At 45.9% G+C, this 13,409-nt stretch overlaps 1 protein-coding gene and 2 non-coding genes across 4 annotated transcripts in view; 2 read left to right on the plus strand and 1 right to left on the minus strand.

The window, feature by feature from the left end:
- LOC119390019 (NAD(+) hydrolase sarm1) overlaps positions 1-13,409 on the minus strand; it is a 212,005-nt gene that overhangs the window by 174,318 nt on the left and 24,278 nt on the right. The window contains exon 1 of one of the 2 annotated variants that reach the window (XM_037657523.2): positions 10,996-11,085. The exons of the other annotated variant lie outside the window; for it this stretch is intronic. Within the exon in view, the coding sequence (XP_037513451.1) occupies positions 10,996-11,070 (75 nt within the window). The 5' untranslated portion in view covers positions 11,071-11,085. Of the gene's footprint in view, positions 1-10,995; positions 11,086-13,409 lie in introns of those variants that run through there. 2 annotated transcript variants of the gene reach the window in all.
- Positions 9,857-9,928, plus strand: Trnah-gug (transfer RNA histidin (anticodon GUG)). The gene has a single exon. It is a non-coding gene; the product is annotated as a tRNA-His (tRNA).
- Positions 10,226-10,297, plus strand: Trnah-gug (transfer RNA histidin (anticodon GUG)). The gene has a single exon. It is a non-coding gene; the product is annotated as a tRNA-His (tRNA).

Below are 13,409 nucleotides of genomic sequence, written 5' to 3' on the forward strand. Positions count from 1 at the left end.
TGGTCGCTCCTGACCACACTGCAACGTGGACTGGGGATCTGCGAGAAGCGTCTCCGGTGGGCGACACTGGCTTCCTCGCGCTGGTCGGTCTAGGCCACGCGGGGACTTGGCTTGAGAAGGTGTCTCAGCGTGCTCCGGCGGGCGACCCTGGTTGATATAATGTGGTCGTATGTAGTCCGCACGTTTATCCCGTCGCAGTTGGGAGACCCGGGCAGGACATGGTGGGCCCTGTAACGCCACTTGCTTTACCGAACGAGGCCATCTGCGCTTTTTGCAGTGGTTCGAGGGGCATCTAGGTGTCTCACTAGACGTCTGTGTCAACGGGAAGCTCAGTCCCCCCGTTGACCTGCGGCGCCGCTTGTGCGTTTGCAGCGTTTTCGCTGTGGAGCACCACCCCGCCGTTCTGAAGCCAGCTTTTCTTGAAGACGCGCTGCTCGCAGCCGGGGCATCCTCGCAAGAAGCCGTTCCAACAACAGAAGACTTGTGCTGCACAGGCAGGTCAATCTCCGCCGTGTCAGACACATTGGCGGCTTCTGGAGAGACGTCTCGCAGCAAGTTGGAAACATTCTCACGTTCTGCCAGTGCATGATGTGAGGTACGCAGATCCGCCTCCGTCTGGTTCCAGAGGATCTCGTTTGAATCGACAGACAAGTACGGCTCATTGCATGACGGAGCGTCCAGTACAGCAAGTGCCGGTGCCTCCAAGTGCTCAAGCGATGACGAGCAGGGGGGTGGCTTTTCCGACAGCTGTGGACAGAAAATGATCTCGGTCACTGACACGGATGTTATGGCGTTGGATACCGACGCCGAGTCTGTGACCTGAGGTGGTAGGCCTGGTTTCAATTGTGTGCTTGTCCCAGGGCAGGTTGAGACACTCTCTGCAGGTGAGCTGCAATGAGCAGTTGCAGCCTCGAGGTGGTGCCCCTTCAGAGCTCCATCCTCGGTAGCGGTGAGGTTGGACTGGGTAGTGGCAGCGAGATGGTGGTCAATCGGTCCAAAGGCAGCTATGAGCCTGGTGCTCCACTCGGCCCAGGATTGCTGCCTCACGCCTTCGTACCTGTGCCACGCCGCGGCACCATTTCGAAGGCGGTCTATGGCCACTGACCACTTCTGCTGCTCCGTCCAGCACTCGCGAGCTCCCATTGCGTTCACGGTCGCCACCCAGTTGTCGGCGTCGTTCTGAAAACCGTGGAACTCCGGTAATTGGCAGATAGCCGGCGACGGTGGTGCGCCAGGCGAAAATCGGGAGTATGCCGACGCCAAGGAGTCCAGTTGGGATGCGAGCTGCGTCAGGGCACACCGGAGCTCTCTGCGGCTCTGGACTGAGCTGGACTCAAAGCCTTGTGAGGCAGCTGCAGCAAACATGGCATTCATTTCGCACAATAATGGTATAGCGGCAGGATACAGCTCGGAGCACCGCGCTATCCAGGTGTTAATCTCTACGCGGAGTTGTGCGATGGTACGCAACAGCTTCGCGGCGCTGTCGGATGAGGTGCACAAGGAGCGAGGATTCAGGTCCCCGGAATATGCTGTGGTAGCGGTACTCCCCATGGCAACATCCACGTCCAAGGAAGCCTGAACGGCGTCCCTTGGGTGCTCACGCGTTGAAAGAGTCACGCGTTGGAAGGGCACGGGATGCGTGCCACGGGAAGTGTACGCGACGTTCCCAGACGACAGGAGCCCGTGCACATTCTCGGGCGAAAGTGGTAGCACGGTTCCTGGAACGTCGTACCCTGGAACACCCGAAGAGGCATGGACGCCGTCCGCGGATGATTGGATGCGTGGCGGCAGCAGCGGTCGAGTCGTGGAGTCCATGATCGAGGAAGCGTTGACGGCGTTCCTTGGATGGATAGACCCGCGCTGCTGACGACCCTCGAGGACACGTGGCTTCCGCTTCAAGGTTCGATTGACGTCGGAGGCTGCGCCATTGTAATGAACAAGACACAGAGACAGCACCCGTTCCTGGGCCAGCTGTTCTATTGTCTCCCGTCGTCCTTCTCTACCTCGCTCTAGCTGCCCGCGCGCCAGGGCCTCCGTGCCGCTCTTCGTCATCACAATATATATATATATATATATATATATATATATATATATATATATATATATATATATATATATATATATATATATATATATATATATATATATATATATGCATTTACAAGTAAAGGCATTTTCCTTTTCAAAATGTGCTATCTGCAACTTCATTTAGTAAATACCCGGACCTGTCGTGCCTTCCCTTCATTTCGTGTGTGTGTGTGTATATATATATATATATATATATATATATATATATATATATATATATATATATATATATATATATATATATATATATGTATGTATATATATATATATATATATATATATATATATATATATATATATATATATATATATATATATATATATCAATGACTATAACTATATATAATGACTATATATAAATGAATATAAGCTTGAAAGACTTATAATTCCAGAATGTCTACATGTACGCAATCTTGCAGCATCAATTCATCCATGGCTCCGCAACCTATGACTTTCCGCGCCAATCTCGCGCCCTCTACTGGCATTTCTTCAATGCTAACAGAGGCTATTTGTCAACCGCACAAAAGCATGGAGATTCATGGTACTACCCAGAACAACGGACGCAGCCCCATCGCGTCTTTATGCATAAACGGGTTGTTTTTATACATTACAGATTTTTTATAAAAATGATGTGACTGTCAGGCGGCTGTAGTTGTCGCACACGAACTATATCGTCGAGGCGGAAATCCTTTGCCACCGCTAAAGTGGCAGTGAAGCGGCTAATTAACTAGAAATTAATTTTTTTAATAATTGGCTCGAGGATCGTCGTTTACACGGGAAAGTTGTAGGCCGTCACGATTTATGGCATACTCATTTTTTTTTTTTTAGAAATGACAAGAGTTTCGTAACTGCCTTGTCACTGGAAGCTCCGGTCTGACGTGAGAGTGTTTCCGCGTTTCCTGCGTGCCAGGCGCGGTCAGTTTCGATATAGGCCTTGAAATTTGATTATAATTATCTCAAATTACGTGCAACATTTGCATTTGTAAAAAAAAAAGAATGCGCGCGCCGTAAATTGCGACGGCTTGTAACTTTCCTATATGAACAGTTGCTGTCAAGTCAGTAATTAAGATAGTTATTTAACGAGTTTTGGCTAATTAGTCTGGAAGAGAAGTGCTTGAGGGCCGTGTCTGTGCGTTGTCATTGCGCGTTAACGGATACCAGATGGTCGAAATTTCCTGAGCCCTCCATTACGGCACGCCTCATAATCAAGTCGTGGTTTTGGCGCGTAAGACCCCAGATATTATTATTATTATTATTATTATTATTATTATTATTATTATTATTATTATTATTATTATTATTATTATTATTATTATTATTATTTGTTTTTTTTGTTTGTGTTTTTTCGTGCGCCAGTACAAAGACCTTACGGTTGTTCCTGGGCACATTAAATAAACGTTTGATTGATTATTATTATTATTATTATTATTATTATTATTATTATTATTATTATTATTATTATTATTATTATTATTATTATTATTATTATTATTATTATTATTATTATTATTATTATTATTGGTTAATTAGCCATATCGATGCCATTTCAGCTGCGAAAAAGTGTTTCCGCGTGGACGTAGGATTCGTGGGAGAGAACGACAGGAGCTTGATCATTACAGAATTTTATATTAAAAGGTCTTCATATTTTTGTAAAAATACGACAGCCTATAAAAAGAAGATGCGCCCTATACATACTACACCGCCTTGTTTACCGCACACGGCAGCATCACATTCGTATATACGCGGCGCAGATGGTCGGGCGCGTAATAACCATGCACCACACCCCCCTCGCCTTCCCAGCAAATCATCTCGGCGGCGTCCCGTTGGCGATGAGCGAAGCACCGAACGAGCGACCACATTCCATTATTCACGACCGGTGCCGCGTCGGGTCACAATGCGGCGCGCCGCGCATTCCGCTCGGGGTGAACGGTGCTCAGGCTGCAGCCACTTAATTAAAGGCCCGGGCAAGCTGCCCGCGTGCATTCTTGAGTACGGCTGTCTCGCCGGTTATTTCCTTCTCCCTTTCGCGCCGTTGTCTTTCTGCTTCATAGATATATCTCACGCAATCAGAATCCTGCATGCTGGCAAAACCAACGTTTCTAGAAACGTTGGGCAAAACAGCCGCTAGTTTGTGATGAACCCGTGCATCTGGCACGGTGTGTGAACTAATCGCAACAATAAAAGATGAAGGAACGGAAAAGAGAGAAACAAAGAAGCAACAGAAATCGTATAACTTGTTAACGCACTGTCATGGTGCACTTACGAAAGAGAAATGAAATAGCGCTGAGCGGAAACGCAATTAACATCTGCCTAATTATAATGTTGTTACCGCCCCGTATAAACAGCGCAGAAACTGGACACTTAAAGTCTAGGAAGTAGTATATGGCCTGATCCACTCATTCGGTTCTATCAACGTGTTTTCCGTGGACAGCACTGCGCGAAAAAAAGAAAAATGAGAGAGAGAGAGAGAGAGAGAGAGAGAAATAGATAAACCGTCGCTGACGTCACCCAGCGACGGTGTCCCGCTAGCGCAGAAGATGAGATAATGATATGTGTTGCATGAAGAAATATACGAACGAAGAGGCTGTTTGAAGCCGTATCAAGAAACCTGATTAACTGTATGAGTGAAACGCCCTCTACGACAGTAAAGCAGCTTTGTTTTCCTCTACATGTGATATGCGGATTAGTCGCATCCTGTTTCGCTAGGCTGATTAGTCGAACGACAAAATAAAGATAAACAATCGAAAAACCTTCCCATGTTCTCACGCCTAAGTAAGAAAAATAAAAGATTGGAAGACGCTTAAGCTGCGCCTTCATAAGTGGAACGTGATAGCGTAATCGGTCCCCGTTCGCATCGCCTTCTCATTCTCTTTTGGCATGCTTCGCTTCTCGGAGTATGCCTCAACGCTGCCGCAAGCAAATGAACGTCTGTGCGCGTTAAATTGACCGCTTCAAACTATCTTAGAATGCCTGCTGCAGGCACAGTTGCGAAGTGCCCACTACGCCATAATTCGTCATTTTGCGAAATAGCGAAGTGCCCACTATGCCTCTGTAAGGCACTGCGCGCACTCGCGTAACGACACACGTTGTTGATGCTGTGGCTGATGATGATGAATAATTATGGCTGAGCGCTTTGAAATGGGTGGGCTTTTATACCGCTCACTCGTTGCGCTGTTCACACGGTGTGACGGCTGGTGCGCTTCTACTTCTACCACGCAATATATGACATATCTATTAAGGCGACTTCTCGCCCTACAAGGTGCCTGCATAAGCTTTTTTTTTTTTTTTCCCGAAGCAGTTTTAAACACTGCGTTGGCTGTGTGGTTAGAAAACTTGACTGCCGCGCAGGATGCCTGGGTTTCGATTTCGGCTCGAATGCCTGATCTTTATTCTTTGCGTCCATCGCGATTTTTCGATCACGGTCAACGCCGCCGCCGCCAACAGGGAAATGTCTACGGCGCAGGCTATTTGAACGTAATCACGTTAAAAATGAGATGGGCTTGTGAACAGCCACAGCTACACGCGGCTCTTGTAGCATTAAAATGTGTTTGTACGAGAATCTTAGCTTCTCCTTAGACTTCTTACCGTTTACGTTTCTACGGTCTACCGGAGCCGTTGACGGCATTGTCCGAGCTAGTAGCGACATCTTATGGCGTTTTGTCCAACTAGAATACTTTTGCAAAAATTTTAAGTCGCGTCAGTGTTGTCGTCAAGACAAGATACTGAAAGCACTGCGGGCTAATGACTATCTAACTGGCAGTGCTTTATGCCAGCAGTTATGTAAAGCGTGTAAATGCAATTTAGCCTTGTGTGCCTCTGGTAAGGTTGTGCATATAGTGAACTAGAATATACTCTATACTCTAGAATATATACTATATGCTCTAGAGTATATTCTAGTTCACTATAGTTGTGCGTCACCATGTGTCGCTGCCAGCGTTGCCAATCAGGCATATTTCTCCAGTTAACTGCAAAAACGTTTAAAAAGCCCACGGACAAACTAAAATCTTCTAACCCGAGACTACGCTTAATAGGTTAGTAAGAACGCTTCGTCTTAATATTAATAATTTTAGGGGTTTTACGTGCCAAAACCACGTTATGATTATGAGAGGGTGCGCGCCGCAGGGGAGGGCTCCGGAAAATTCGACCACTTGAGGTTTCTTAACGTGGACCTAAATCTAGTTATAATAGAATTAAGACAACATTAGAATTCAATCAACCAAAGGACCAAGCAGGATTTCGTATAGGCTACTCGACATTCACACTATCAGTCAGGTGATATAGCAATACACGGAATATAACCAACGTTATATGTATGAAGGAAAGTAGATGACTTTTAAGGGATCGTTTTTCTTTGTTAGACCAATATTAATGAGAACAGACAGACAATAATGCCAAGGAAAGTACCCCTACATATAGCCCCCCCCCATATATATATATATATATATATATATATATATATATATATATATATATATATATATATATATATATATATATATATATATATATATATATATCCTTCATCGATTATGACTCGGTCGAGATATCAGCAGTCATGCTGGTACTGCGGAATCAGGGCGTCAACGAACCATGTATAAACATACTGGAAGAAAACTACAGCGGCTCCACAGCCGCCATAGTCCTCCAAAAGAAAGCGACAAAATCCCAATAAACTAGGGTATAAGGCAGGGAGACACGATCTCCCCAGTGCTATTCACCAGTGCTTACAGGAGGTTTTCAGGGCCCTTGATTGGGAAGAGTTGGGGATACGAGTCAATGGAAAGTACCTTAGTAACCTGCGATTCGCTGAAGACATTACATTGATGAGTAACTCAGGAGACGAACTGCAACTCATGTTTACTGATTTGGACAAGCAAACCAGAACGGTAGGTCTGAAAATTAATATGCAGAAGACTAAAGTAATGTTCAATAGCCTCGAAAGGGAACAGCACATCGCGATGGGTAGCGAGGCACTGGAATTTGTAAAGGAAGACGTCTACTTAGGACCGGTAGTAACCGCCGAGCCGAACCATGAGACTCAAGTAGCTAGGAGAATAAGGATGGGATGGAGCACATTCGGCAAGCACTCTCAAATCATGAATGGTAGTTTACCACTATCACTCAAGGGGAAGGAATATAAAAGCTGCATCTTACCGGTCCTTATTTACGGAGCAGAAACCTGGAGGCTTACAAAGAGGGTTCAACTTAAACTGAAGACGAAGCAGCGAGCAATGGAAAGGAAAATGAAAGGTGTAACCTTAAAGGAGTACTAACACGATTTTGAGACATCGCAAAAGGGACATTTTTCTTTTCTTTGGTATTCATTATCAACGCTCTGTACACACTGGAGTCGGAGAACACATATAAAATACTTTAATTTGACTTTCAAGTTTTCGTCGCTAAGCATCTGCAAGCCAGCCTCACTGCAGTGGACATTATCCCGACGAATCAACACAGTTCCCCCGAGTTTGCGAGCACTGCGTCCTGCATGCAGCCTAAATCGCAGAAATAACTGTCGGGGTCACTGGACGACAATTCACTAATCGTTGCTTATGTGCAACACGGGCAGATGACGGATTTGCCGCTGGTACGTCGCGAGTTTCTGTATCCCCGTGACGTCACACTGCTATGAAACGTCACCGAGAAGCCGCCCCCTCGATATTGAAACCGAGAGCACCTTTTTAAGGTAGCGGCAGTAAAAAAATATTCGATGCATTCCCAGGCACCACAATGCTCGTTTTAGGTTTCTCGACACCAGTATTTTTATTTACAGTAACAATCCGAAAATCTTTAAAAGTCGTGTCAGTATTCCTTTAAGGGACAAGAAGAGAGCAGAGTGGGTCAGGGAACAAACGGCTGTTAAGGACATCTTAGTCTAAATCAATAAGAAATGGACATGGGCAGGGCATGTAGCACGTAGGTAAGATAACCGCAGAAAACCGCTGGTCATTACGAGTAACTGGCCGGATTCCAAGGGACGGCAAACGCGCGAGGTGGATACAGAAAGTTAGTGGACAGATGAGATTAAGAAGTTTGTAGGTATAACGTGGCAGCAGCAAGCACAGGACCGGGTTGATTGGCGGAACATGGGAGAGGCTTTTGCCCTGCAGTGAGAGCAGTCAGGCTGATGATGATGAAATCTAAGCACTCGTGCCTCTAGCATTTTGTCTCCAACGAAATGCGGCCGCCGCGGCCGGGATTCAGTCCCGCGGTGAAGATCGGGTCAGCTGTCGAGCACCGTAACCACCAGGCTATGGAGCTCACGACATCATATCGCTACCCCAAAGAGTTCGCAGCCAACTAAGCACGCAATTCTCAATCACTGACGGGCAGTCGACGAAACTCCGCATAAAGCCTACGTGGTGACCACATATAGGACTCACTTGCGAAGGAGCGCTCAGCATCGAGTTGAAACTAATTTTGCTTAGAGCTAGGTTTGGTTAATTAAGACTTCACGATGCGCTTCCCCGCTTTGTGTTTTTATATATCTAGTGAGGTCAGTGATACAGAACACCTCATTAGGATACGCCCGCATTTCTATGGGGTAAAACTTAAGTGGTTATCTCGCAATCTCGAAAGATAATATGCGAGTAAATACAGCAAAATAAAGCGACGATTGCAGCATGTTCCAATTCTTTTTGTGCTTGTTTAAAATAACTGTCATCGTTGTCGTAATCGTCGTCGTCATTATTATTAATTATGACCTCTTACAGCGACACCACTAGTTTCCCCTGCGTGCGTAAACTGAACTAGTTCTATATTCCCACCAATCAATGCATCCGATTAACCCTCACTATCGGCAGCGTTTTCCATTTCTGCAGCTCTTTAGCGGCTGCACTATATAGCGGATACAAGAAATTTGTGCTCTACGAGGGTATGTGCACGGTAAGTTGGGCTACCCAATTCTTGGCATATTCCTCATTGCGGTTACGGGCCATGCGGTTTAGCAAAACCATCATCATCATCATCATCATCATCATCATCATCATCATCACAGATAAATAAATAAATGAATAAACGAATCACAAAGGTTCCTTGCGCATTTGCCTAAGACGACTCCAAGGCGAAATCCACCTTTTTTTTCCTTCTCAGTCGATGCATTGATCCTGCACCGCCCCTCTTTCGAAAGCTTTCTGCACCTCGTCTGGTTTTGCACTGCCTCCGAGATCTGCCCACCTTTGACGATGCCATGTGGTGACGTCCTCATATGACGTCACGTTTGTGACGTCTACTGACCACAAAGTATGGCGACTTGTGACGTCGTGATGACGTCGTATGGTGACGTCATCGCGTGATTACACTTTGCATCACTCGCGTTGACGCCGACGCCGCGGGACGCCGACGGTTAATTTTCGCGTTTGAAGAAGAATCTAAGGCTTTCGCCTTAATAAATACGACCTACGGCTACCAGAATGAATGAAGCCGGCAGAAAGAACGAAGTTGTAAAACATGTCGAGCTCCGCGGAATCAATGCTACAGGCGGCCGCTCGGAGTGACCTAGTTTTTCTTTTTTTTTTCTTTCTAGATAGGCGACTGCTGAGAGGAGGGCAGCGTGTTGTGGCGGGGAACGCCCTTCTCGGTGCAATGAAAAGGACACCCCGCGGCAAGAAAAAAAAAGACAAAAAGAAAGCGACGGCGTAAAGACGTGAGGGAGAGAGCGAGAGGGAGAGAAACTGGATGGCCGAAGACAAAAGAAAACCCGTAAAAGCGCATTGAACGTTCCCTTTAAGTTGCTCAGCGAGACGCCTGTACTCCGTCCTCCGGGATAGCCGTGATCGTATAGTGGTTAGTACCTTGCGTTGTGGCCGCAATAACCCAGGTTCGAATCCTGGTCACGGCACTTTTTTTGTTCCTTTTTTTTTATTCTCCCGGCTACGCCGAAAGCTCCGCGTAAGCTGCCCACGTTTCTGCCAACGAAAACTGATGCGTCAGAACTGTTTACAATCGCTTAGTTTTTCTTTTACCTTCCAATTTTTTTTTCTTGCTATGGATATTGCGTCATTTGTCTTCTATATAAAAGAGCTTTAGTGCTGAGAAGCCCAAGTCGCTCAATACGCACGCTCTTGCGTTCCAAAAGTGCACCGACAGATTACTATGTGCATCGCTTGAAGACCCCAAATTCTCGTCCTCCGGGATAGCCGTGATCGTATAGTGGTTAGTACCTTGCGTTGTGGCCGCAATAACCCAGGTTCGAATCCTGGTCACGGCAGTATTTTCACCTTTTTTTTTTTACCTGCCGTCATTTCGCCTTTCATTTGCAATGCAACAGTAAGTGTTCCCAAGTCATACTACTGCGAGTATAGTAACAATTGTATGAGTTCTCTGTGATCAGCTGCTACCACTGCTTACATTACTAACACAATACAGTAGGATTATTATTATAATTATTTTCCAGTAATTAAGGAAGCAGTTTCATTAAGCAATGTGTCGAGACAAAAATTTCAGAAACATAAATTGTATTCAAATAAAAAAAATACCAAGTCTGGCGAAGCTCAGAACCTCCCAATACCTCATGGGTGACCGACAGAGTAGGCCTCGCATGTTCAGTCCAGCACACGCACTACATACATACATACATACATACATACATACATACATACATACATACATACATACATACATACATGCATGCATACATACATACATACATACATACATACATACATACATACATACATACATACATACATACATACATACATACATACATACATACATACATACATACATACATACATACATACACACGCACGAACATGCATAAAGAAGGGTGGTACACCCCTCCCACCTCCCCCGATAAAAATGTTTGGCTACGCCCCTGAAGCATACAGAATATACGCAAGGGTGGCGTGCCACATGTAGCACATGTACCCTCAAAAGCGAGCAATATTCCAAAACAATGCTTACCGAATCACACCTGTAGACTGCAGTGCCTTTCCTGAATCGAACACTAGCCCCCTTCGATGAACGTGAACGTCCCATGGCGATGAAGACGTCAGATTAGCGTAGTTCTCACGGCGACGAGCACAAGCAAACCGCACGACTGATGTCAATTCATCGGCGATGACCGCGAACAGTTGTACGCATGCTTTACGACTGAGGCTCAGAAGCGACGGCTGCCACGAGGCGTCAAATGCAACAAACAATAACGATCTATAAAACGTGACTCGATATCGCGTCAACCGTCGCCTCCCTTTGATTTTTTTTTTATTTTCATACACCATTTATCCCGAAGAGGTCGTCGTTCGAAGCAATCAGGCACCGTATCAGTTCTTGCGCAACACGCGACCGCAAAGCACGAACGGAAAATAGCTGGAAGGTTTCATCCGCGCCTAAAAGAGAAACACGAATCATGCGTGAAGTGCATGTGGCGCGTTTATGATACTAGGACGCGGGCAAATAAAGAAACTTTGACCCGCGGCAGCACGTATGCCGCGGAGCGCTTCGTTTACGCAGCTTTGTCAGACTGTATGTATCTAAAATTATTTATTCATTCATACTAATAGTTTCTAGCTCTCCAAGGAAATACACGAGCTATTATATCGGATCTGCAAAAGTGGAGAAACTGAGGATTAATTTTGACCATCCTGTTCTCTTTGACATGCACCGAAATATAGAGGTGAAGACAGAAGTGTCCTTTCGCTTTGCGGCCACGAAAATGCGGTCGATTAAAGATAAAATCGAATTCTCGAATTCTGTATGGAAGAATGCCAAAACGTCATAATCACCGAAAGAACAGCAGTGGTTGCGGATTTATACAGCGGGTGTTGTTTTTGAGTTGACTAAATTCTTGGACGTACCTCAATAATTAACGCTGCTGAGAAAGGAACGGCAATTAAATACGAAAAGAGAAAGAAAAGGCAGTGTTTTTGAAAAAGACGATCTAACTTTCGCAAAGTTACAGCGATCAAATTATCAGCGCATGCAGAGTCCAGACTCCGTGTCACTATATATATATGTGTGTGTGTGCGTGCGTGTGTGTGTGCGTGCGTGCGTGTGTGTGTGTGTGTGTGTGTGTGTGTGTGTGTGTGTGTGTGTGTGCGTGCGTGTGTGTGTGTGTGTGTGTGTGTGCGTGTGTGTGTGTGCTTTTAAACGCTGCTTTTAAACGAGTATGCACGGTACGAAGGCAGGGCCTTCTGTCATCTGCGACCGTAAGCAAAATGCGATATTCTTTTTGTTATACCGTTCACTCTTCCACTCCTGGAGTACGCACATCCGTGCCAGCGAGATAAAACAAGCCGCGCTAATTAAAAACATGAGTCCATTGTCGCTGTCACGCGGCAACTCGAACACCGTATACGCTTACAGGCAGGTTAAACTTATATACCGCTTCAGATGCGCAATTCGATGTCATATGGTGAAAAGTGTTCAGGGGCGTAACCAGGGGGGGGGGGGAGGGTTGGGGGGGTTTAGCCCCCCCCCCCCGAAATGTTTCAGTTTTGCTTGCGTATATATACACGAGCACATACAAACGCACGCACGAACATACATAAAGTATGGTTGAACCCCCCCCCCCCCCCCCCCCCCCGAAAAGAATTTCTGGCTACGCCCCTGAAAGTGTTCGTAGTTCTCCGAACAATTTCCTGCGAAAATCTGTACCGCAGCTTACACTACAATTTCTGTCACCATGAAAGCGACATGTATCACAAACTTTCAGGACTCCTTCCTGTCGCCATAAAGGTGACACGAGGTCAGTATGACTTTCATTCTTTCGTACCCCCTTTCATAGGCGTGCGCAGGGGGAGGGGAGTAAACGCCTCCCCCCCCCCCCCACGCCCGAAACCCCGCACCCCTAATACCCCATCTTTACACTGCGTTGTGATTGCAAGGGCCTCAGTGGGATGTGTGTGATAAAAAAAAGGGGGGGGGGGTCTAAGGTGAAACTTCACCCTTTTCACGTGGACCCGTGACATACCGTTCACGTGGATCCGTGACATAACGTTCTGGGCCGGAAGAGAGTGGATGCGCAGAATGCAAAATTATAGGGCACTGGCCTACACAGACTTCAGCGTGAGTCACTATGAGGGCGTTGCCACGGATTCACAGAGAAACTGAACTGAACTGCAGATTGTAAGTAAGGGCGCATTGAAAATGTTTTTACGCATTGGTTAGACATTGTCACAGTCATATTGCGTCGAAACGCCGTCACATATAGACGATTTTACATAAGACACAGGAGCGCCGTCACGTTGGGCTGTTAAACGAATGTTTTCTTATTTTTGCATATATCGACGTCAATTGATAAGGTCAAAACGTCGAATGCACGAACCCGACCATTTTAATTGGGTATGCGTCTACCGTATAGCACTGTTGGTTGAGTT

This window comes from Rhipicephalus sanguineus, chromosome 4 (assembly GCF_013339695.2).
Source record: "Rhipicephalus sanguineus isolate Rsan-2018 chromosome 4, BIME_Rsan_1.4, whole genome shotgun sequence".
NCBI classification, from domain to species: Eukaryota; Metazoa; Arthropoda; class Arachnida; order Ixodida; family Ixodidae; genus Rhipicephalus; species Rhipicephalus sanguineus.